This window comes from Atheta coriaria, unplaced genomic scaffold (genome assembly GCF_025399875.1).
Source record: "Atheta coriaria isolate IRGN ID8LTWV9N9 unplaced genomic scaffold, Caltech_Dcor_3.1 hic_scaffold_10_pilon, whole genome shotgun sequence".
NCBI lineage: Eukaryota > Metazoa > Arthropoda > Insecta > Coleoptera > Staphylinidae > Dalotia > Dalotia coriaria.
In genome coordinates, this window is record NW_027045452.1 from 5780536 (window position 1) to 5805147 (window position 24612).

Here is a 24612-nt window from a genome sequence, read left to right on the forward strand (position 1 = left end):
GATGTGTATAATAGGCAACCAGTTATACACTAAAAAAGAACATGTCAAAATTTTTAATTGTGTTGATGGTGAAATGAAAAGAAATTTAATCTACACACTTGCAGATCACGGCTTCTTGTTCCAGTAACGGCGTAGATGCGAATTTGTGCAAATTGCGTTTGCATCGAACGAAATCCAGTTAGTTTAGCATGTTAAAACGAGCGGCGAGCACTTACGGTTGGTCAGGAACACGCCGCGTAGACTTGCCGCTGAAGCCCTTCTCTTCCAGCGACACCTTTTCACCGCTTGTTTCTCCTGCTTTCATCCCATGGCTACGTAATGCGATTATCTCGAGAAACTGAATGCGTTTCACTAAAGCGACGTCAACGCGCGCTCTTAATTTAGGCCGACCATGTACGCCACCTAATTGAATACGGGCGCATCTGCAGCTATTATTATAATTTGGTGGTACGAACAACTAGAACATGAAAATGTGAGTGTTTTAATTACATTAGGATCATCTAATTGTGGTTTACAGCATAATAACGTAACAGAGAAGAGTTTACCTGTGAATGTTGAGTGACAAGTAAGTTTTAAGGTTAGAGTAAACTGTCAGATGTCAAAATGTCAAAATTGAAGGTTACAACATGTAAATATTCAAATTTTAACTTAAAAATTAGATATTTCTTAACAAAAACTTATTTCTATTGATTATGAGTAAGAAAAAAATAAATTAGCTAAAGATCTAAACCATTAAATACATTATTCACTTGGAACTACTTCCAAAATCTTAGATACTTACTTGCCAGAGCAAACAAAAAGAAAGAATCCGAAAAAGAAACGTCTCGATCTAGTTGAATTAATGGCCTGCTCCCTCCTGCGAGGAGTAGAAACCGAACGGCCATGAACGTATAAAACAAGTGCGGCGAAAATCGCGTGGCACGGTTGTCTTCCTCCTTTCAGAATGCGGAAGCGCCGAAACCGGAAAGTGTTAGTTAAATGGTGTGGTAACTGCTCAAACGACATTTCCGCCGTCTACTGATTTTAGTTTTTCCTATATTTCTAACCACGCAACTGGCATTATCACACAAAAATCGTTAAAAGAGAAAAAATCAAGAAACTGATCAATATTGAAATAAATAACCGGTAAAAAGTAAGTATTTGGGTATTTTAGGTATTTTTATTGTGTAGTAGTATTTATTACTGAATAATAATAAGATAAAACGCATTTCTAAATTAATTATTCCTTTTTTCTTATATAAATAGGAACATTTTGTAGATATTTAGTGATAAACCATTAAAAATATGTTATAAATAACCTATTTTTATCACGTGAGATATAAATTTGTCTATTATAAACCAATATTTACATAAATTTTGTAATTTTAGACCCAAAACACAAAAAATGATTTTTTCTTTGTTATTTTTTATATTTTAATGTTTTTTGAGGTTATACTTACACATTCTGATCTAATTTTAATCCTAACCTTATTTTTTCATGGATTAATCACTAATAATAGTAAAACATAAAAAAAATAAAAGAAATAGTTTAAAACTACTATTTCCCTAAATATGTTTTAACATGCCTATGAGGTATATGAGGTTATGATTTACTAACATAACTTATAAATCATAATATGACTTGTTTTACACTTAGATCTTTCAAGTTATTTAAAAAAGACCAAGAAAGACTTATGAAATTGATCAATATAGAAATGACCCATAAACAATAAGTACCTAGGTATTTTATTATTCACTATACACTTCAAATGTTGAGAAAGAATAGTATTCCCGGGGCAACGACCATTAGTTCCACTCCTTCGCTTCCTTATTGCCAGACTTTCAGTTTTCACGATTCTGGCACCGCCGCTTTGGCTTTTATTGCATTGGCTTCCGTTTTCGTGATTCCGTTCTCCTCCCATACGTTTACAACATTCCACTTACAAATACATAACACAAACACTAATAGTCCTGTGAACAAAAGAATAATTTCAGTATTACTCTAGCTCTGCAAACCGGAAACAGTACTTCTTAGCGTAGTCAATTTCCAGCATTGGAAGGCACGTAATTCGCTTTGGATGCGATTATCTCATTATGTGCCAAACATGTGTATCATCATGTTGAAAATGGATGGATTCGATGGATTGCTTCTGGAATCGAATTGCGATTGTTATCCGGGCAATTTGCTACACAAACATCCGTGACACACTCGCACACACATACACATTAATACACAGATGTTTGTCGAGGCACATAATTCGCTCGTGGGGTGGTAGTGTTGCCGTCGATTGTGATTGTGATTGCGTCGCGCGGTGCGAAAAGTTCCCAATTAGTTGTGTACGTTTGCATTCATGTTCGACCCCCAGTGGAGTCATTGATAGAACTCACATTAATTGAGAGGAGTTGGCAGTGCAATTGAAATTACGATTTGGATTTCAATCAACGCCAAATATATTATTTATATTGGTATAAGAAAGTTGTGTTAGTTACACCATGTATAACTCATGAACCGCTAAACGGATTTTTATTATCTATGATTTGTTGGATTCGTCTTCGATGGGAATAAGAGAATAACTATTAAAATATTGAAAATTGTGGTTCAAAGTGGGTTAAATTAAAGATGAAAGTTTATAAAGAGATTTATTCATAGTTATAGTTGAATAATTCAACCACAGATGGCGATATATTACATTACAAGCATTTCTCTTTTATTTTAAAATAAAATTACGAATATTATTGATGGATTTGACATATACAAGGTCAATACAAAAAAAATTGTTAAAAAATGTCAAAATTTAATACATTTATACTTAAAATTTTTAATAAAAATTTTTTCTACACAAATAATTTCCTTCTATATTACTCCTTAATTTCGTTTAAGGTTAGGTTTCTTTAGCAAATATTTACAAAACATAACGATGTTGTTGGTAAGTGCGTAAATATTTAATCATTCTAATAGAAACAAAGGCGTTCTGGGCTCGTCAAAGAGTATTGTGGCACAGCGAGGATTAAAAAGCATTCAAAAGGGCGCTGCTCGAAAAACGCATGAATTATACAAGGCGTAGAGCCGCTCTCCCCTGCTGGCTTTTTATCATCCACGTTTCACTTTCACCCCAACTCTTTATTTGCCGATGCGATCAGCGTCGTGCAACATTTTGTAACAAACAACTTAGTCTCCAGCTAATGGCCCGACAATGCCCCGAAGTATTTTTAAATGGTTAACCACATGTTATGTGTGCAGATGTTCAATCAATGTTTTCAAACAGTTACGAACCAAAATCACGACATCACGTAGAATTAGACACAAAAAAAAATTTCAAAGTAATAAATCAAGTTGTAATTTAAAGTAATTTCTATTAAATTTTTAGTATTATTCTCACAAATATCATATTTCAATAAGGGGAAATTTTTTATTGCAAGATACAGTCATAAAATAGGTTATGAATATTAAATTTATAGGTTATGTTGCTGTTTTAACCAATAAAATGCAATATTAGTGGTAAAATGTGTTTTAAATCAAGATTTACATAAATTTTGTGATTTTAGGCACAAAATACATTTTTTAACTATAAACATAACCAACAAATAATAATATGACTAACCTAACCTTACCTAACTTATTTAATTATTTAATTCAAAGTTTAAAATAGTTTTGATTGACTTTACTCAAAAAAAAAAAGAAAAAAAAAAAGATGAATATGGTTAAAAACCTAAATCACGTAAAGAAAACCTAACAAAATAACCAAAAAGCAATAAATCTAATTGTAATTTATGTTATTATACTCACAAATATCATATTTCAATAAGGGTTCTATTTATACCCCAAGATACAGTCGTAAAATAGGTTAAAATATCAAATTTTTAGGTTATGTTGGTATTGTAAGCAATACGTATTACCTACCATCGTAAATATAATTACAAGTAAAGTTAAAACCACTATAACACAACAGGACAATTAATATCCGACACTAAAATGAATTAAATTCGTCATAGTAATGTCCAATGTCCAATTTACGCGTTAGCCTCGGCTACAATTTTTTTATTAACCCGATTACTACATTACAACACCATGTGACACGCATTAACAAAATACACATGTCTGTATTTACATAAAATGAAAACTTAATCAAATGACGATACCAGCCAACTAGTTTCACATTTGTTTGGCATTCAGGCACGCATTCAATTGATTAATAAAATTTATTCCAATTGTACTGGTTTGAAACAACTTAGAGATTGATAAATTGATATAACATTATATGGGTAATCATTACGTATTCAATTCGTCATTTTATTGGATTTATTAACGGGTATTACAGCCTGGTAATGTTAAAATTATTATTTATTTATTTATTACTTATTTATTTTGAAATTTGTTTCCCCAAGATAAAAGAAAAATTAATCCGGAGACTAAAAGCATTAGCCAAGGAAAAATCTACAAGTAATGACACATTATTAGTCGTGATCTGTGGTGACTATCACCGGGATCTAAGGTTCTGAGGGAATGAAGAGGGTTGGGGAATCTAGAGGGGTGCTACTGTAATAATGCCATCGTTATTAGCAGGTTCAAATGGGATTATATTGACTGAACTAAAATTAGGATGAGGTGTTGGTTGTATTCAGTGTTTGGGAGAACATTTGTGATCATTATATACAATTATGTGCAAAAACACTGAATAAGACTAGTAACAGAATGTTATTAGCATGAAAATCATAAATTTTGGCATTGGTTATGCATTTTTATGTCAATTTGGTTGTTTTTGAATTGAAAAGTAAAAACAAATTGCTTTTCCTCAAAATTTTGAAAAATTTTGAGGTTATGTTAACGTTTTCCAATGGCATATTTAATAAAAACAATTAATAATATTTAATAAACAATAATGAGAAAGAAAAAATGTGTTTTATGATTAACTAGCTTTTGCCCGCGACTTCGTCCCGGTAGTGTTTGATAAAAATGTAATTCGTTTTTAGTCTCTTACTCTAAACATAATATGTGTTAATTTTATTAATAAGATTCGCAATTTTATTTTAAAGAAATTAATTATCTTATATATATAAAATTTGCGTGTCACAGTGTTTGTTTCCATACTCCTCCGAAACGGCTTTACCGATTTTTACCAAATTTTATATGCGTATTCAGTAGGTCTGAGAATCGGCTAACATCTATTTTTCATACCCCTAAGTGATAAGGGTTGTTCACCCTTAACTTTTTTTAAATTTTTGAACAAATTCTTTTGTTTTTATTTTTTTTATAATTTGGAATTAAAAAATACATACAACCCTAAATTTTTAGTTTTTTATCACCAACCCCTATTTCTTTATAGCCATTTTAGTAATTTAATCATTTTTCATCCCGCTCAATGAAAATTTTTATATGCGTATTCAGTAGGTCTGAGAATCGGTAACTTCATATCTCTAAGTGATAAGGGTTGTTCACCCTTAATTTTTTTTAAATTTTGGTAGAAATTTTTTGTTTTTATTTTTTTAATGTGGCATTAAAATATACATACAACCCTAAATTTTTGGTTTCTTATCACCAACCTCTATTTTTTATAATAAGTAAGTTACTTTTTGTCTACACTAAAATTTATCTAGAAACTAGAAATAATATATATGGCAAAACAACGTTTGACCGGTTAACTAGTATATTATAAAGAATTGCTAATAATGCACTTCAGCGCGCCATCTTGGATTCAACTATTTAACTATAACTATGATTGAATCTCAATGCCAACTTTTATCCTATAGAAAAGGGCTGTCTTTAGAGTTTTCCCGGCAATTATTCGAGTTTTTCTCGCCGTAAAAACTATCCATGGACTATAATAAACATTTCAAAAAAGAATTGACTAAATTGTTCTAGGCGTTGTTGAGTTACGCGCATTCCAACAGATTTTGCAATTCAGTTTTATATCATAGAAGATATATAAGAATTCAAAAAATATTACTAATCTTAATTATTTCATTTCCAACCTAGTAAATATCTTAAACCTATGATTTTCATGAATAATCCATTGAAAATGAATTTCTAACCTAACCTAAAACCTACAAATAATAACATGACTAGTTACACACTTGGAGCTTTCAAGTTCCAAGTGTAATTTCGTTTACTTTGACTGCCTTCATTCAATTTGATCTGATTACATTAGTGAATTATGCAGGTATCGCTTACGCAAATTTGCACACGGATATATTTATCGATAGACAAATTCGTGCCCGGCGCGCAGTCGAGCTGAGAGGGGCAATTAATAAGTAAACACTTTGGTGTTCGACAAACAGCAACATTATGCCACCACCAGAGCTACCTTTGCTAAGCGCGCGCCTAAGATGCGATGCGAAGTATGCGCGTAATTCATTTAATTAATGTAAACCAAGTAAAGCAGCTTCTTCGTGAATAATTGATTACTGTTTGAGCATATCGGCTTCGCATTTAAGTATACGCGCGCGGCGTGCGATTAATTATTTAGTTAATTACTCCAGCCTTACTTCATGCCGCCTGCATGAATTACACCGTTTAATTAAATAATCGAAAACGCACGAGGAAATTTAACAAATCTAATGCAGTTTGCATTCATTTTTGAATCTGTTTGAGATATAGCATAATATCAACAAAATTAATTGTACATATTTAGAATAGAATATGTTAGGTTATGTTAAGTTAGGTTAAGTAAGATTAATATAATTTAATAAATATGCAATTTGTTTTTACTTTCTTGTCTTAGACAAGTATGTGTCAATTCTATAAATAAGAATCGCAATTTTATTTTAAAGAAATTAATTATATAAAGAATTGCGAATAATGCACTTCAGCGCGTCATCTCGGATTCAACTATTTAACTATAACCATGATTGAATCTCAATGCCAACTTTTATCCTATATTAAAGGGCTGTCTTTAGGGTTTTCCCGGCAATTATTCAAAATTTTCTCGCCGTAAAAACCATCCTTGGACTATAACGAACATTTAAAAAAAAGAATTGGTCAAATTGGTCGAGGCGTTGTTGAGTTATGCGCTTACCAACAGATTTTACGATTCATTTTTATATTATGGAAATATTTAGAAAAATCTCGTATCACAGTGTTTGTTATTGAACTCCACCGAAACTGCGTGATTCAGTTTAGCAGATTTTTTTAATGATTTGACATAAAAGAAATACTTATAATCCTAAATTTTCACCCTTCTACCACCAACCTGTAATTAAAAAAAAGAATATTAATATTTTTAGTTTCATCCACAAATTATTTTTTATTTAACAACCAAAATATTCCCCAGAAATAATGTATAACGCAAAACAACGTTTGGCAGCAAGTATCTACATATCATATTATTGATGATAATGAGTATAATCAAATGTGCGCCATTTGTTGTTATTATAATATTATAATATTAAATTTAGTATTTAGTCTAATATTATAATCGGGAAAATTAAAGCGCATTCTGATTGAGTTTCACATTTATCCCTCGACGAAATTGGTGATTTTATGCCGGGATTCGAGGCGCTGACATGTGCTGGGTCAGCAGCCAGCGAACACACACACCCACACGCAACACAAACAACGTGAATTTAATTAATCGTTGAATAATTAATTTTCAAATACCTGGCTGGTGTGGGGGCGCACATGCAAACTGTGTTTTATTTTGTTCGCACACGGAATTAATCGAAATCGCATGGCTTTTAATCAATTTGCTTTTATCATTCAATTAATATTTCTATCTAATTTAATTCCGTAATGTTGAAATTCTTAATTAACTAATTAAAATAGTGTCATTAGATTAATTTCTGGCATTATATTGAGAGAAATCGTGAGGATAATTAAAAATATATTTTCGAGTCAATGTAATGCTGTGTTTTTTATTTTAAATTTATTTTTATGTGAATCACAAATTTAAGCATCGGTAAATTATATTTATTTTGATATTTTCGGCAGAAAAGAAACAAAAATGACAATTTCCAGTTAATTTCATAAAATTTATGTTTTAGAGGTTAAACCCGGAATTCTAATCAAATATTGCAGTAAAACGTATCTATAATATAAAAAGGAATCGTAAAAGCTGTTGGCCTTTTTTTTAAATGTTTGTTGAAGTCTAAGGATGGTTTTTACGGCGAGAATAATTCGAATAATGTCGGGAAAACCCTAAAGACAGCCCTTTTCTATAGGATAAAAGTTGACATTGAGATTCAATCATAGTTATTGTTAAATAGTTGAATCCAAGATGGCGCGCTGAAGTGCATTATTAGCAATTCTTTAAATAATTAATTTCTTTAAAATAAAATTGCGAATCTTATTGACAGAATTAACACATATTATGTCTAGAACAAGAGAGTAAAAACGAATTACATTTTTATTAAACACTACCGGGACAAAGTCGCGAGCAAAAGCTAGTTATTAATAAATATTAATCCCTTAAAAGCATCAAAAAGCAATTGTAATGTTAAAAATTTCATCTATAGTTTCCCAAATGTTTGAAACCTACAATATAATACGTCTATTTATTGTTTTTAAAGTCAATCAAAGTCAATAGTCAATGGAATATACAAAAGTATTGTATTTTCAACATTTTTTCAAATATCAATGTTTGCATTATAACTTTAATATTGATTTAGGCCTTGTAATAAAGAAACCTGCCCTGCAGGCTGCATCGAAACAGAAAATCGAAAATCGCAACACAATAAAATATTTGGTTGACGCAAAAGTTTATCTTGTTTTTGACTTTCATCCAAAACCGCCTGCGGCAATAAATATTCCAAAACAAACACAAATCACTACAAGGTGTGCCAAATAAAAGCCACATATCCATTACATAACATAACATGAAATCATAACCTATAACTAAGTTATATACATAGTGAGATGAAAATTAAATAAATTACACGTCGCACGAGCATCACTCAAGCGATGCTCTGTAGTTAAATCCAGCGCGAGCATCAATTTATGCCCATTGTTTAAGGTTTAAACGGCTCGAATGTCACTTTGGAATGTTTTTAGCAGTCACATACGTCTCAATTTTCTTATTAGATTACGTCGTAATCTCGCCCTGTGATTATTTGCGCACATTCCAAATGATTTGCTTCATTTACGTGACACTTATTCAATCGTTGCGAAAAGAGCATGGTTTATACTACCAACGCCATCTGGTTGAGCATATATACACTAAAAATCGTACTTATAAGTCTATCATAAACGCGAAATTGTGATTTTATGTATGTTTGTGTCGCTTTCAAGTAAAAACCTCTCAACGGATTTTGATAATTTTTTGTGTAGAGACATATATGACCTTGAAGAAGCAAATAGGTTATTTTTTGCTATTAAAATACAATTTTAAAGTGATTTAAGCATAAAAACGTTATGTAATTCATATTGAGATGAGATTTTCTTTTTTGAATTATTTATTATTCATAATCAAGACAAATCTGATCTGTTTGCAAACATGGGTAGGTATAATGTTTAAATTATAACCGGCTGTCCCGACATTTCGATTACTGCAAATGGGTTTGCAAAAGGGGATGCATTATGCTTTCGGCGCGTCGGAATTTAATTAATCGTTGAATTATTAATTCGCCATTACATAAAAGCGACAAGCACAACCGAAATTTAAACGATTTCAAAAATATTCAAAACTTTACAATTTCACAACATAAAATTGAATATAAAATCAAATAAAACAAGAAAAAAATCAGTTGTTGAACAAATCATACGAATCAGATACCTGCCCGTTGATATTAAGCTAATGAGAGTTGGAGCAATGCTGCCGCCACCGCCGCCGCCGCACGCAGTCTAGCTACGTGGTGACGGTAACGATCGTGCTTTCGCTCCACAGAGGGTCGATGATGAGCCGCAGTATAACCATACCCAAACATGCAGAGAAAGCGAGAGAGAACAGAGTGAGTCAGTAGCGACCGCCCCCTTCGGCGGCTTCGCGCCGTTCTGGTTGCCGCCATCATTGCCGCCTCTATTCATATTTAATAACGAAAGCGCGACGGACGCTTCGTTATACGTATTAATATCCGTAATGACATCAAGCGGCATCATAATCACGAATGAAATTTGCATTTCTGCCCATTTCAACGCTTTTCCCTCGCGCTGCGTCTCTTTCTTTCACATTCCACCAGCTGCGTTATTCATCTGTTCATTTGCAGACGGCGCGCGTACACAAAATGTCTGAATTAGTTTTTCTTTTGCAGGCGAATGGAATTTTCGCGCGGCAAAGAAACGAGAAAGTATAAAATTGAAAATTTCCAGCGCATCTGCAGCTAAATGAGTTTGGTTTTTATTATACGTGGCATTTGCATCTCATTGCGCGTTTGTTTGGTGAGCGAAAATTTAAATTTGCGCAAAGTGTTAGGTTATGATATGATAAATGTATGGAACATGTGCACGAAAATAGCGACCTCGATTCCAATGGAGTCCGATCTCATTTCCACGTCGTTTCAGCTTTATTCGTGCCCGTCTCTTCCGGTCATATACAGCTTCTTGGTTTATTGCTGCGCTCTTCCGGCATCCGGCGTGCCACTAAATTCTCCGCCTATTCACTTAAACCGTTTTCGTTTCGAGCCATTTTAGCTAATAGTCGGACTAACAAAAGAGTAATTTAAGTAAAGATCGCCTCTAAATGGATGTTGCTAATCGCTGAGTGCTGTTTGCATGCTTTTTGCTTCTTATCACTTCCGTCCAACTCGCTAAGTGGTCAGATAAAGAATAATAAATATCATGAGATGTTTTTATCGTTGTAGTATGTCGAGAAAATCAATATTTGACTTGCGATACAAGTAGCGAACACAACAAAATGTAATAATTACGCGCTAATCTAATAAATTAATAATTAACTGAAAATTAATGGGTAATTGCAAATTTTGAACATAATTAATTCACGGTATTAATTAAATAGCAGGCATGTTTAAATTAAATTCATGATTTTCAACAAATTTACTCCAAAATATTATCTATACTTGTATATCTATAAGTATTTATATATTAAACAATGTTGTGTAAGTTACACCATTTATAACTTAAGAACAGCTGGATAGATTTTGATGATAGGTAGGGGAGAGGGGGGCAAAGTGGGCCCCATAAGCGAAAAAAGGGGATTTGTTTACCTTTTTTCACTCGTTACCCTATTTTTTACATCCTTGTTCAGTATTCAATATTAATAAGCCGTGTCTATCAAAATAAAAAAAATTCAGAATATGGGGCAAGTGGGCCCCCGCCCATAAAAATTTTGCTATTACCTTTGTATCCATTTTTTGCTTATATATTTTTTTTTTCATTTCTTACTTCGAATTTGTTGATGTGAGTTATTTTCCCCTCTTATTTATCAAAAATTTTAGGGGGCCCACTTTGCCCCTCAATTTTTTAAGCCACCTGAATTTCAGGGGCCCACTTTGCCCCCAGGGGCCCACTTTGCCCCCCCTTCCCCTATATAATTTATTGGATTCGACTGGTTCTAGAATAGCAGATTAATTGTTAAAATATCATTAATTATAACTTGAAGGGTGTTAAATCTATAATATCAAAATAAATCGCAAAATCTGTTGGTAAGCGCATAACTCAACAACGTTTCAACTAATTTGGCCAATTCTGTTTTTTTTTTTGTTAAAGTCCAAGGATGGCTTTAATGGCGATAAAAATTCGAATATTTGCCGGGAAAACTCTAAAGGCAGCCCTTTTCAATAGGATAAAAGTTGGCATTGAGATTCAATCATAGTTATAGTTAAATAGTTGCATCCGAGATGGCGCGCTGAAGTGCATTATTAGCAATTCGTTATATAATTAATTTCTTTAAAATAAAATTGCGAATCTTATAGATCTTATTGATAGAATTGACACATACTATGTCTAAAACAAAAGAGTGAAAATAAATTACATTTTTATTAAACACTACCGCTGGCAAAATCTAGTTTTATAGAAAAAAAATTCTCTACGAAATTATAGCTGTCAGTGTGATTTGACTGATACGCGATTATTCGCATCGTTGCTCAATTTCAATTGTCACATTACCCAACCACCCCTAACCTCGACAAACAAGTCCCAAGTGGAAAACGAGCGCCGAAAATCGAAAATTTCATACGCGCATTGAAAAAAAGAAGTTAAATGACAGTAAGTGATATAACGGTCAGTTTTACGCAAGTGCGCCGCCAATAAATGTCGAAAATAAAGAAACAATACTGACATAATTGACAGCCGCGCCTGAAACACGTGAAATGCGGGCGTAAATGTTTTATTCTGGCGGCGTGCGCGCGCTTGAAATCGAGGAGAACCTGTGGTCAGATAACGTTTGCTATTTGATATCGAGATACGTTTCCGACGTGGCCGTGGAATCCGTTTTGACTGCGAAATTGGTGTGTCTCGCCAAAGGAGACAAATTGAATTTGTAAACCTTCAACATTCAGACCCATACGGCATATTTTTACACACATTGAATAAAAAAACAAGTAAATTGTTGATTGGAAATATTATAAACTAATTTTTTGTAAAATTCAAATAATTTTAACCTTTTTGGCTCTATTTATAAGAAATGCACTTTAGCGCCATCTCAGGTTCAATTACTTAGCTATAATTATCATTGAATTTTTATATCAACTTTTCTCAATTATTTAACACCCTTTATGTAAGAATTTTTAATATTTTAATAATTATTCTCCTTTTCCATGCCAAGACGAATCAAATAAATCATAGATCAACAAAATCTGTTTGGCCGTTCTTGATTTATAAATGTTGTAACTAACACGACTTTGTTTTATATAAAGAAAAGCGAATATATTGATACATTTTTAAGTTATGCAACACTCGATACCCATATAACCCTCAGGGTTTTGCTTAATATTTAACCACATGTTGTATATGTGATTTATTGACATGGGGCCTTTATATTTATAAATCATAAATAAATCACTATAAAAAGTAATAAATAATAAAACAAGCGATATTATAAGTGTGAGGTTATTTTTCCATCAAATACTTGTAATATATGCAACTTGTTCACATCCATGTTAACTGCACTCAACTTTCTCTCAACTTTCAAGAAATTCCGTTAGTTGGCGCTATACAACATTGAAAATAACCTTGAAATCTAAAGTTTTCGATTGTTCGCACTCAAATCAATTTCAACCTCACTCTTGTAAATAAAGCAAACACGTCATTGTGTCTTATTACATTACGTCGTCTAAACAATAACAATCCAATTGTTTTCGTTCGCAATTTTCTAATTATATAATAAACAGCGACGCCATGCAGGCAGCGTTTGCGCACGTGATGATATTCGCGGCATTCCTCAATGATTTCCATTTGCATTCGTAGCGTGCCCCAATTGATCCAATTTGATTTAATTCGATTCAATCTCGTCCAAGTGCCACAAGAAAAGATGCACACCAACACACGATATATTCTGAATCGATCGACGTGGAATTCCACGCATTTCAATCGCGCAATCTCGAAATATTTACTTCCTGAGGGTGCCATCCGCTTTATTCTTTTTTAATGATCCGTTTGCTTGAATCAATATGCCGAGAATACATTTCGGCACACTTTCATAAATCACATCCCATTGTGCGGCCCTCGCTAATAGTGTATACAACTCGGAAGTGGATCCGAGTGCGGCGTTTGCCTTTACATTGAGTATGTTTATCGCCCGTGAACGACGACAGCTTCGACGCTTAAAGAAGGCAATGAAGGAAGCGATACATAAAAGGGCGTGTGGTTGGGAGCGCAACAAAGCGGAGTGCTTTCCCCGCTATGGCATTCTCGATAGGGTGAAACGTCCCAGAGCTTTCGAATCACTGCCGAACGTATACACCATCAAGATTATCATGGACTAATAAAAGAAATTGCTTGTCATTAGCTTCAGATACATATTAAATCAAATCACAGCATTTTTAGAAATTATTTTGTTTCGTTACAAATTTAAAGTCTAATTAGGACAATTAAATATTAGCCAGTAGGTGTGCTGATGAGACCTCTAATGGTCGAAATAGCTATCCACATCAGGCTTGACAAATACTTGCATTGACTTGCAATGGTTTAGTAAAAATATCGTTTTGGCGATATTGTGAGGGTATAGCGTACAGTAAGTGTTTACTTAACTTTACTTAGCTTAAATTAAATATTATTATTATTTACTAGCTTTTGCCCACGACTTCGTCCCGGTAGTGTTTTTAATAAAAATGTAATTCGTTTATACTCTCTTTTTCTAGACATAGTTGTGTCAATTCTATCAATAAGATTCGCAATTTTATTTTAAAGAAATTAATTATATAAAGAATTGCTAGTAATGCAGATTGAAACTCAATGCCAACTTTTATTCTATAGAAAAGGGCTGTCTTTAGGGTTTTCCCGACAATTATTCGAATTTTTCTCGCCGTAAAAACCATCCTTGGACATTAACCAGCATTTAAAAAAAAGAATTGATTAAATTGTTCTAGGCGTTGTTGAGTTATGCGCTTAATAACAGATTTTGCAATTCATTTTTATTTTATAGATAGATTCACATATAATAATTTTACAAAATATTAGGTTATATTATTTATTTCTAAACAATTGAAAATGCTGCTGACAAAATTAACATAATTTTTGATTTTTTGACTTTTTATATTTCTTCCCAACCCGAAAGCTACTTGCTACATAAAAAATGTCTTATTCACATTGGTGTACGATATTGATTTTGAAATATATTATAGCAACATTCAATAGTCCAAATACCATCATTGAAAGCAAAATTTTTGCATGCAGATAAATTTATAGTCGAATTATAAACAGTTGAAGTGTAATTGCTGCTAAACGTTTTTCTTTTGTTCGTGCTACTCGTGCAAACATTGCCAACACTTGCAATTGTATCATTGCCCTGCATTAAATTAATCTCGTAACGATAATTTGTGGCACAATCATTGTTATCGTCAATATTAAACAATTGCGCTAAAAAATGTAGAGTCTCACTCTCATAATCAAACATCATTCGAACACAAAACACTTTTGACCTGTACAATATGAATTTTGATTCATCTGAATCATCTCCAAAAGTCCAAATCACGGTAGAAAAGTTTTTCAGCAGCGTATGCTTGTTAATGAAATGAGTGCACAATTCATGTGCTACAAAATCAACATTGCAATCAGAACAGGTAAGTTTTCGAAAAGAACATACGCTGTTATGTTCAGCACGTTCTTTTAACTTCAATATTATACAACATCCTTTATCTGCATTCAAACAAGAGAAACTCTGATCCGATAAGACATATCTCAGATCAACTTTAGTTGCAACCATTTTTTCTCTACATATTGGACATGAAGTAATTTTTGTAGCGCATGGCTCACAAACTGCATGAGCATTCGTGCATAGCCTAATAGCACCAAGAATTTGCTCTAAGCAAATTGGGCAATCATCTAATTTGATTCCAACATTTTCGAAATCAGAAAAGTGAATCGTCAATGTTGCATTTTCCGGCATTAGGTTAGTCTTGAACAATACACAGTTATCAGCATTATTCTCGCAATTAAAAAGTGTTGCCAAGGGTATCATGTCTGCTTTCTGCGAAATTTGGCCTTTGTTATATGCATGAACCACCGAGAATGTTTTCTTTAGTGCAGATGCGCGAGGCAAGTGATATCCCACACATATAGAAAGATTCTCCTCATTAAATTTGACTGATATTACAAAATAGTGGTGCAGATAATCAGCCAAAATAATTCCATCCTTCTGTTTGATTGAATGTAACTCAATTGTAGTTGAGAATGATTCAAGTGCTATTTTTTTCACGTCGTTGTGTCCCGATAAATGCTTAATAAGTTCTGACGCATTCTTATACTTTACTTTGTCAATAGGGCAAATTATTGGCCGGAACAGGCACAGCTTGGCATGCTGCTGATAATCTAACAACGCCCCCTTGAAGTTACACTCGTCAAAAATGCAAGGAAATAGGGCATCACTTAATATTTTCGTAAGTGTGGGTGCTACACACGGCCAATTGCACCCTCTCTTACAATCGGTGCAGAATATGTCTTGCAGTTTGAAGTTTGTATGATTAATATTGTTGAATTCACGAATGTACAGCTCCATATTGCGCAACTGTGATTAAATCTGATATTAGTATTTGGTAAAAGTTTATTATTTACATAAAATACCTGATTTTTGTAGTATATTACTTTCATTTCAATTTCGTAGTTTCCATGTTTCTTCTGTATCTACGAATTATTTGTAGCCACACACGAGAAAACAGAGAAACCTTAATGAATCTAACGCGTCAGCAATATTATTTTATAGAGTTCTATAAGGTTTACTTGACCTTCGAATTAACGATTAAAATGTTGCAAAGCTCAATTTATCATAACGACAATGCATAAATCAATTAAATATTACTATACCGATGAGTCGATAAGGTAATAATCCATCATCAATGCATTTAATCGCATAGATGTAACAATGCAAACCATTCTACTACTCGAAAAATTGTAAAAATACCAACTTACTGATAAAACGCGAACATGCAGTCAACCGACACGATTGTTTTAGTTTAACTGCATAGCGTGCATGCACAGACCAAGATTTATCCCAGTAAATGCATCGCAGTGCCATCTCACAGCGAAATACGTAACTGGATTAACCTTCAAATGTTTAAAAACTCTAAAATACACAATAATAAATATTCACTTCAATTTTACGTGACGAAAACCACCCGGGAATCATCACACACGTACCCAAAACCATTCCACTAATTTTTATCGCAACCTAATGAATCTTTTAAATATTAATCTATGAAATTATGTTGACTTCATTCTCAAATGAATTAATAACAAGCAAATATCACTAGTATCATTACGCAAACACATCTATATTGTATTATATATCGTTACAGAAACTCTTTTAATATTCTTTACCGAACACTCAATTAGCGTAAATAATTTGTTTACGATATAGCCATATACCTCTCTGACATTACCAACAAATTATTGCAGTCCCAATTGAAATTAACCAACATGCAACGAAATATGCATATAAGAAGTTCACTATTAAGCGCGCACATAATAATTACCTACTTTTTTTATAGCATGAATCCAATCAGAAATGCCCTACAGGACATAATTTACATCCTGAGTATTATTATATTCTGTTCTGGAAATTTAGGCTACATCGTTAAACAATACCTAAACGACGGTTCGTTCACAGACATGTCTTTTAATTTATCAATGCTGTTGTCCGGATTTTTCGGCTACTTCGCTGTGTACACTTTGAAAATTAACACAGCCACCGCAAACAGCTTGTTTGATATGGTGGATAGTCATCCATACTTGCGTTTACAAAATGAACAAGTTGTGCGCATCGCTACTTTGCATGATACCATTCAAAAAGGTCTTTGTATGTATTGTTTTGTGATCGGTTTAATCGCCTTGCTGTTTGCTGAATTGCAATCATGCGATAATGGCGATAATATACAACGCTTTGCATGTGGATATGTGATGCCTAGTGTATGCAATATTTTCAGCGAGAAGAAACTGTGATTCGTTTTAATAACTTGCCAACATTTCAGTATTTTTTTATTGATGAAGTTAGACGACCGTATCGGATGTTGTACAATATTATTACAATGTGCACCTTGTTTTACATAACCGTTGGGACACTCTCAGCGTTAGTTATGCTGCATTATGGGTTGAAATATCTGCAGGTTTGCTGCGAGGTGTTTCAGTTCACGATGCTTGAAGCTAAACAGACGAGAAACCGAGCGATTCGACAACTTTTTCTTGTTACTGCGCATAAACAGCATGTATATTTAACCAGGTAAACTGTTCTTGTGATGAATTATAATCTGATTTGTGAGTTAATGTACTTTTTTTTAGGATATGGGTTAAGTTGGTGCAGTTATACAAGTGGCCAATGTTGGTGCAATTTACAAGTGGTGGATTATTGGTTGCATTAATTCTTATTACACATCTTATTGTAAATATGATTTATATTTACATCATGTTTATAATTGTATGAATGTTGTTTATGATTTTGATATTCTGTAGAAGTTTGATTTTCTGTCGCTTGGACAATTGCTGGCTTATGTTTGTGGAACACTAATGATGGGAAGGATTGGCGAAGAAATTATTGCTCTTGTAAGTATATTACATAAAGTATAAATATATGTTTTTAAATTTTGAATACTTTAGAGTGAAAAGCTGAGAAACACTACTTTCTATTCTTGTCCATGGGATGGGGATGTAAAGAGTGCAAAATTTTTAATGTTTATGCATTTAAATTCCTTTAATGGTTTTGTACTTCCACTTGGGAATTATGGAGCATATTCAAATGCTCTTGTATTTTATGTGGGTATTACTATATCTATCTATATCTATCTAGACATTCAGATTTAATTTGTTTTATTATTAGATGTTTAAGTTTGCATATTCTGTTGTGATGTTGTACATCAACAGAGTCCATATACACCACAAACAGACTATTTGAATAGAAATTTATTCCTACAACAGGTAAGGTGATATTCTAGAAATATACATCTAAATACACTTTGAACATACAAAATATATGTGTATGTTAATTAAATAGTTCTCTAAATCGTTTAAAAATGATAATGTGTTTTTGATGTACCGCATTAGCGCACAATAGTAAATTAATCATGATCAAAATGTTGAATTATATACTATAATGAACAGAAAATGTACGTACTTTGCATGAAAGGAGATGCAGATGAAGAGATGTGCATCACAATATCAACCACTACACTACTATAACTACAGTAACAACAAAATGAATCAAAAGTAACGCTAAAAAAGTTTTATGTTTCAAAATCTAGGGAATTTTACTTTGCACCAAAATATTCCCAGATTTTCCCGCTACTTTAAAATTTGTCAGAAGCGCCATTGAACAGCTGAATAATACCAACGTACTTATTTGAACGATTAAACTTCTACTAAATTTGTTATTATGAGTTATCAAGAGGAAAGTGCGACTCTTGAGGCCACTGGCGACTGTGAAGATGCTGTGGCATTACCAATTTCACGTTTACAGGTTAGTTTATTCTACTTTATCAATTAAAAAACTGCTTTCTAATGGTTATGGAACAAAACTCACTTTTCAGGCCAATGGAATATCTGCCGGAGATATTCAACGGCTTCAAGAGAATGGATATTATACTGTAGAGTCTATTGCTTACACCCCTAAGAAGGCTCTTCTAACAATCAAAGGTTTGTCTGATGGCAAAGTGGATAAAATCATTGCAGAAGCTAGTAAACTTGTACCAATGGGATTTACCACTGCTACTTCAATATATGAGAAAAGAGCTGAGTTGTCCTACTTGACAACTGGCTCTAAGGCATTGGACCAACTTCTTGGGGGTGGCATTGAAACTGGATCCATCACTGAAATCTTTGGGGAATTCCGGACAGGAAAAACTCAGTTATGTCATACTTTGGCTGTGACTTGTCAAGTAAAATTATTTATTGTCATTATATTGATGATTTAAGTTTATTTTTGTGTTAATACTTTCAGTTGCCATTAGACAATGGAGGTGGTGAGGGAAAATGTATGTACATAGATACTGAAGGAACTTTTCGTCCTGATAGATTAATAGCAATTGCTGAGCGCTACAAGATGAATCCTCAAGGTGTATTAGACAATGTGTCTTTTGCACAGGCATATAATACTGACCATCAGACTAGTTTGCTGATTCAAGGTGCTGCATTAATGGCCGAATCGCGTTATAGTTTGATCATTGTCGACAGTGCAATGGCTTTATATCGCACTGATTTTGCCGGAAGAGGTGAACTAGCAGCAAGGCAAATGCATCTTGCAAAGTTCCTCAGGATGTTGAAGAGATTAGCTGATGAGGTATGTTGTTTATCATAAAAAAACACTTTTCTTTAAATGATTTATCATGTTTTCAAGTATGGAATTGCTGTTTTGATAACAAACCAAGTTGTTGCGCAAGTGGATGGTGGCGCAATGTTCCAAGCTGATCCAAAGAAACCGATTGGTGGTAATATAATGGCGCACTCATCTACTACCAGGTTGTATCTGCGTAAAGGACGTGGCGAGACGCGTGTTTGTAAGATTTATGATTCGCCTTGTCTGCCTGAAAGCGAGGCCATGTTTGCAATTCGTGCGGAAGGCATTGGCGATGCTCAGGATTAATTAAGTTGTAGGATTTTTCAGCAATTTTCTTGTGAATTGGCGTCGAGATATGTGCATTTGTCACGAAAATTTTTAATATTGTTTGAATTATTATCTGTTAATACTTGACTATATGTATAAGTTATAACTTATTTTCCCCATACCGAGAAGTATAATTTTGAATTTCTACTTTTATAAATAAAATATGCATATAAATCTAATATTAGTCTTATTAGACGGATTCAGGCATGCGACTGACGCAAAACATCCAGAAGGGATGAGAATGAGATGAGGGAGAGAAATCTGCTGACCACTCAAACACAACTGAGAACTTTTGTCGCCTGATTCTTTTTTATACCTGCGATCAAATCCAAACGCAATGGAAGGCTGAAGTGATGGAATTGACAAAGATGCATGTTTGCTTCGTGCACCAGATGACCCTAGTGGAAGTCTTCCCCCTCCAACTTTTGCGGGTCAACCGCAGGTATAAAATGTCAGCGCCCATTGACCCCAGTCTCCTGATGCTCTTGATTGTTCTCCTTTCTCCATTTATTGTGGACGGTTACTATTTTGGACAATGAGAACAGCATATGTCTGAATTCAAACAATTTCTGAGTTTATTACGTACAAGATTCCAAGTCAATGGAGGGATTTATTGAAATAATTGCAAATATATTTAAACATGTCATAAAAACCATGAAATTTTCGCTTTTTAATGTTCATACTTTAAATATTACCAAACCATACTCATAGATATTATTTTCTGACATTTATATTTAGATTCCTGCACGATTTCCATTGCTTTGTTGATATATAGGGACCTTTTTGCTTACCTATGCCTAAAATTATTTTGAAGTTCAATTAGACATAATGCGAGTGCTAGGTTTCTTAACTTTGGTTGCATGTTTAACGTTGGCACATTCAGCCAAGAAATATTACATCTATAAAATATACAATGTAATCTTACTTTATCTAACATCAATAACACATTTATTAATTAATATCATTTACCATTTAGCTTAACTGGTATGCAGCATTCCAAGATTGTTTGTCTCGGAACTTACAGCTGGCTACAATCACTTCGGATGAAGAACAACGTAGTCTTGATATTGTAATTAAAAGAGTAGGTAAGTGTCATAAAATAATCAAATTAAACAACTTTAATACATTTTATTTTTATAATTATTATTATGTGATCCAACAGATGCTATAAACGATATGTTGTGGACATCCGGCACTGATCAAGGCGAAAAGGGAAACTTTTTCTGGATGAGCACAGGCAGACATTTTAATTACACCAAATGGTCCAAATCACAACCAGATAATTTCGGAGGAATCGAAAATTGTGTGCACACATGGAACATTGATGGTGTGACTCAATGGAACGACGGGGGATGTGATATTACATTTGTGAAGATAAACCCAAAACCAAATGTGTTTTCAATCTGAAAGATTTATTTACTGCCTAGGTGTTTAACGGTTTATGAATATAATATGTGACACAAGATAATTAATATTAATTTAACCATTGATTAATTCAATGAATGTGGGGATTTCACATTGTTTTGAGCTTCCAATGATCCGACTTGACCTTCGAATTTGTTTCGCGGAGAATCCGCATTGACTAATAACGTAATAAATTCTACTTCTGGTTTATACATATAAATAAACATGTTGTGAAGTCCCAAACTAGTTTGGAAGTTGACTCAGACAAGATGCGTGCGTTAAGTCTCTTCACTTTTGTTTTCTGCTTCATGCTGGTAAACTCCATTAAAAATTACTACATTTTTAAAATAAACAAGGTAATATTATCTATAGATAATGTTCATATTAATTTATTCACTTTATAATCATTACAATTAACAATATTTTAGCTCAACTGGCATGCAGCATTTCAAGATTGTTTAACACGCAATCTACAACTGGCTACGATCACATGTAGTGAAGAACAAACTGCCATTGACGACGTAATTAATAAAACTGGTATGTACAATCCAAAATTAATGACTACGAAGTATGTATTACGATATTATGTACCTATATTATTTGTATTTTGTTTGTGGAAGTTGTTTACAAAATGTTTGTAATTTGTAGGCGTTACAAATGAATGGTTGTGGACTTCGGGCACGGATCAAGGTGAAGAAGGAAACTTTTTTTGGATGAGTACAGGTAAACCGATTACCTTTTCAAAATGGAGCCATCCACAACCAGACAATGCGGGAGGAAGAGAAAACTGTATAAACCTATGGAATACTGATGGTGTGTTTACATGGAACGACTGGGGATGCGATAATAAACTGTATTACATCTGTGAAGATACACCAGAAACAAATTGTGGTTTCAATCTCGATGTTAGAATGGCGGATGTATGAATTAAATTTAAGTAACTGAACTAATAGAACTACCAAGAAAATAATTAAATGTTTAAAAGTTATTCATGAATTCCATTATTTACACATTTTGGAAACGTCGTAAATGCAAAGTCGAAATTTGACTACTTCTTCGCCATTTTCTTCATTTTTAGCTCCATCTTCAGCGTAACGCATATGCAATGCATTTTTACAAAAGTTCCAATTAATGCTTGTGCTCGTGTCTGTATTTTCCATCTGCTGACACAGATTTCCAACAGAATGTAAAAGTTTTCCACCTTCTTCTAAAAGATCAACCTCGTAGCGATAGTTCTGATGGACGTTTAAATCATCATAGAGTAACTGAACATAAAAAAACACACTTTGCTTCTTTTCTAAAGCTCTACTTTTCGTCGTAGCATTGACATTCGTTGATACGACAAAATACAATAGTTTTTGTTGGTATCTTATGTATGAGCAGAAGGGTGTTACTATTCCATCAACGACTTTCGCATGAAACACGTGAAAGTTCCGATACAGGACAAACTTCTCTTCAATATGTTTCGCAATATTGTACCTTGCAACGTCTGTTTTGCAACAGATGCATTTTATTTTAGCATGAAGACATCTTGCTAGATGTGGGTCCAAATCAGCAAGGCGGACCAATGCGATGCATCCACCATCAGCATCAGAAGTACTGTTTGGACACGGAAATGGCACCTGTGACAAATGCCTTTTAAGATCGATCATCGTTCTGTTGACCGGCGTACCACAATTAGCGCATTTGTAAATCTTTGAAATACACGATTTGCAAACGCCATGATAGTTCTGGCAGAAGTACACTTCGTTTGTGAATTTATTCATGCAAATGTCACATTCGCGCATCACAATTCGATATTCTTCGTAGTCATTGAAAAATACATTCAATTTCAACGTAGAATCATTCTCTAGCAACGGTTGTGGCATACATAATAAATGCATATTATCACTGAATAATTCTTGTAGACGTACAGTATATCCTCTAATCCGTGACTCAAACTCTTCAAATTGATACTGAATCATGAACTTATCACAAGTACTCTTAAAGTCGGCATCTACTGATTGCTTGCCAATTGCAAACGCAAAATTTCTTGCAAGAACAACAAACGTATTGCCTTTGTAAGAAATTACGTTTACTTGCTCGCCGAGAAGCGGCGGTGTAAAATTTAGTTCAGCTAATGGTTCTTCAATTGTTATTTTTGAGACCACAGATTCGTGATACTCTAGTAAATGCTCAACAATTGTCAACTCAGCCAAATTATCCGTTGAGCAAAATGGACATTTAATTGTTTTGTGCACAGGTGCAGCATTCATATGTTTATGAATGCCAGTTAAATTCTTCACATAATCACAATCTTCATACATGCATGGGTACTTCCACTTCGTCAACATTGTTTCCAGAAACTTATCACGTGTTGAAGTCTTCTTTTCTTTTGGCAAACAGTGACTGCAACAATACGAACCATCCTGGCGAATGTAGACTGTTGGTGTCAACCACATTTTGCAATCCGCACATGTGATATACTTTGCTTCGAAATGATCCACCTTGTTAATCACTTGAAATTGAGAAATTTTGTTCTCCATTCTGAAACGAGAGACGTACTTAAGTGTTTTTAGTCGTTGTTCGAGATTTAGGCGTTGGCTACAGTTATAATACATTATTGTGAAATGAAAAGATAGCTGTGTGAGGCTAAAATTTACCTTCGTTGTAGTACTAGATCTTTGTGTAAAGTATCGAGTGTTAAATTGATTTAGGAAAATTTAGCCGTGATTTCGATAACTGTCTTGCAAAACAACACTGCTTAAATACACATGTCACACCTTGAATGAACCGCAGTGCTCACTGCCTTTAGAAATACAGTTAGATACTTAATAACTTATCTAATCTTTTCTAATAACTAATCCCGAAAAAATGATTCAAAATTGAAACAAATAAGTGAAACATGTTAGATTATTTATGAAAATGACGGACACTTATGAGTTGAACAGGATATAGTAGAGTGTAAGGCATCGAATTACTTTAGCAGCAACAACAAAATAAACACTTTTATTTCTCTTCTTCTAATCATAACTGGGAATTTCATAAATACAGAGCCGAAATTGAATAATTTGATACCCAGCACGCTTAAACATTACCTTTTTACAAAAATTACAATTTA

The 24612-nt window shown here is 33.5% G+C and overlaps 6 protein-coding genes and 2 long non-coding RNA genes across 9 annotated transcripts; 4 read left to right on the forward strand and 4 right to left on the reverse strand.

Annotated features, from left to right (window-relative positions):
- Positions 1-1709: 1709 nt before the first annotated feature.
- On the reverse strand, positions 1710-2129 carry LOC135800534 (uncharacterized). Its single transcript, XR_010550177.1, has 2 exons — positions 2008-2129; positions 1710-1950 (listed from the first exon to the last, which is right to left on the reverse strand). It is a non-coding gene; the product is annotated as an uncharacterized lncRNA (long non-coding RNA).
- Positions 2130-14414: 12285 nt separating this feature from the next.
- Positions 14415-16475, reverse strand: LOC135800528 (uncharacterized). The gene is made up of 2 exons (XM_065313785.1): positions 16085-16475; positions 14415-16028 (listed from the first exon to the last, which is right to left on the reverse strand). Exons 1-2 carry the CDS (start codon positions 16109-16111, stop codon positions 14607-14609), a joined length of 1449 nt encoding a protein of 482 aa, XP_065169857.1. The 5' UTR covers positions 16112-16475; the 3' UTR covers positions 14415-14606.
- Positions 16476-17481: 1006 nt separating this feature from the next.
- Positions 17482-18677, reverse strand: LOC135800533 (uncharacterized). Its single transcript, XR_010550176.1, has 2 exons — positions 18624-18677; positions 17482-17659 (listed from the first exon to the last, which is right to left on the reverse strand). It is a non-coding gene; the product is annotated as an uncharacterized lncRNA (long non-coding RNA).
- Positions 17524-18529, forward strand: LOC135800532 (uncharacterized). 2 transcript variants are annotated; one of them, XM_065313790.1, is made up of 5 exons: positions 17524-17735; positions 17795-17894; positions 17966-18055; positions 18110-18269; positions 18330-18529. In XM_065313790.1, the coding sequence occupies exons 1-5, from the start codon at positions 17524-17526 to the stop codon at positions 18335-18337; spliced, it is 570 nt and encodes a 189-aa protein (XP_065169862.1). In that variant the 3' UTR covers positions 18338-18529. The 2 variants fall into 2 exon arrangements, with proteins under 2 accessions (XP_065169862.1, XP_065169861.1); XM_065313789.1 differs by having other exon boundaries at positions 18110-18265.
- A 116-nt stretch (positions 18678-18793) lies between the features above and the next one.
- On the forward strand, positions 18794-20287 carry spn-A (RAD51 recombinase homolog spn-A). Its single transcript, XM_065314393.1, has 4 exons — positions 18794-18965; positions 19036-19383; positions 19446-19784; positions 19842-20287. Exons 1-4 carry the CDS (start codon positions 18882-18884, stop codon positions 20085-20087), a joined length of 1017 nt encoding a protein of 338 aa, XP_065170465.1. The 5' UTR covers positions 18794-18881; the 3' UTR covers positions 20088-20287.
- A 649-nt stretch (positions 20288-20936) lies between these two features.
- LOC135800800 (lectin subunit alpha-like) lies at positions 20937-21515 on the forward strand. Its single transcript, XM_065314123.1, has 3 exons — positions 20937-21023; positions 21085-21193; positions 21271-21515. Exons 1-3 carry the CDS (start codon positions 20937-20939, stop codon positions 21513-21515), a joined length of 441 nt encoding a protein of 146 aa, XP_065170195.1.
- Positions 21516-21706: 191 nt separating this feature from the next.
- LOC135800937 (C-type lectin 37Da-like) lies at positions 21707-22500 on the forward strand. Its single transcript, XM_065314271.1, has 3 exons — positions 21707-21868; positions 21941-22049; positions 22161-22500. Exons 1-3 carry the CDS (start codon positions 21782-21784, stop codon positions 22436-22438), a joined length of 474 nt encoding a protein of 157 aa, XP_065170343.1. The 5' UTR covers positions 21707-21781; the 3' UTR covers positions 22439-22500.
- On the reverse strand, positions 21886-24315 carry LOC135800936 (uncharacterized). The gene is made up of 2 exons (XM_065314270.1): positions 24155-24315; positions 21886-24038 (listed from the first exon to the last, which is right to left on the reverse strand). The coding sequence occupies exon 2, from the start codon at positions 24035-24037 to the stop codon at positions 22514-22516; it is 1524 nt and encodes a 507-aa protein (XP_065170342.1). The 5' UTR covers position 24038; positions 24155-24315; the 3' UTR covers positions 21886-22513.
- Positions 24316-24612: the final 297 nt, after the last annotated feature.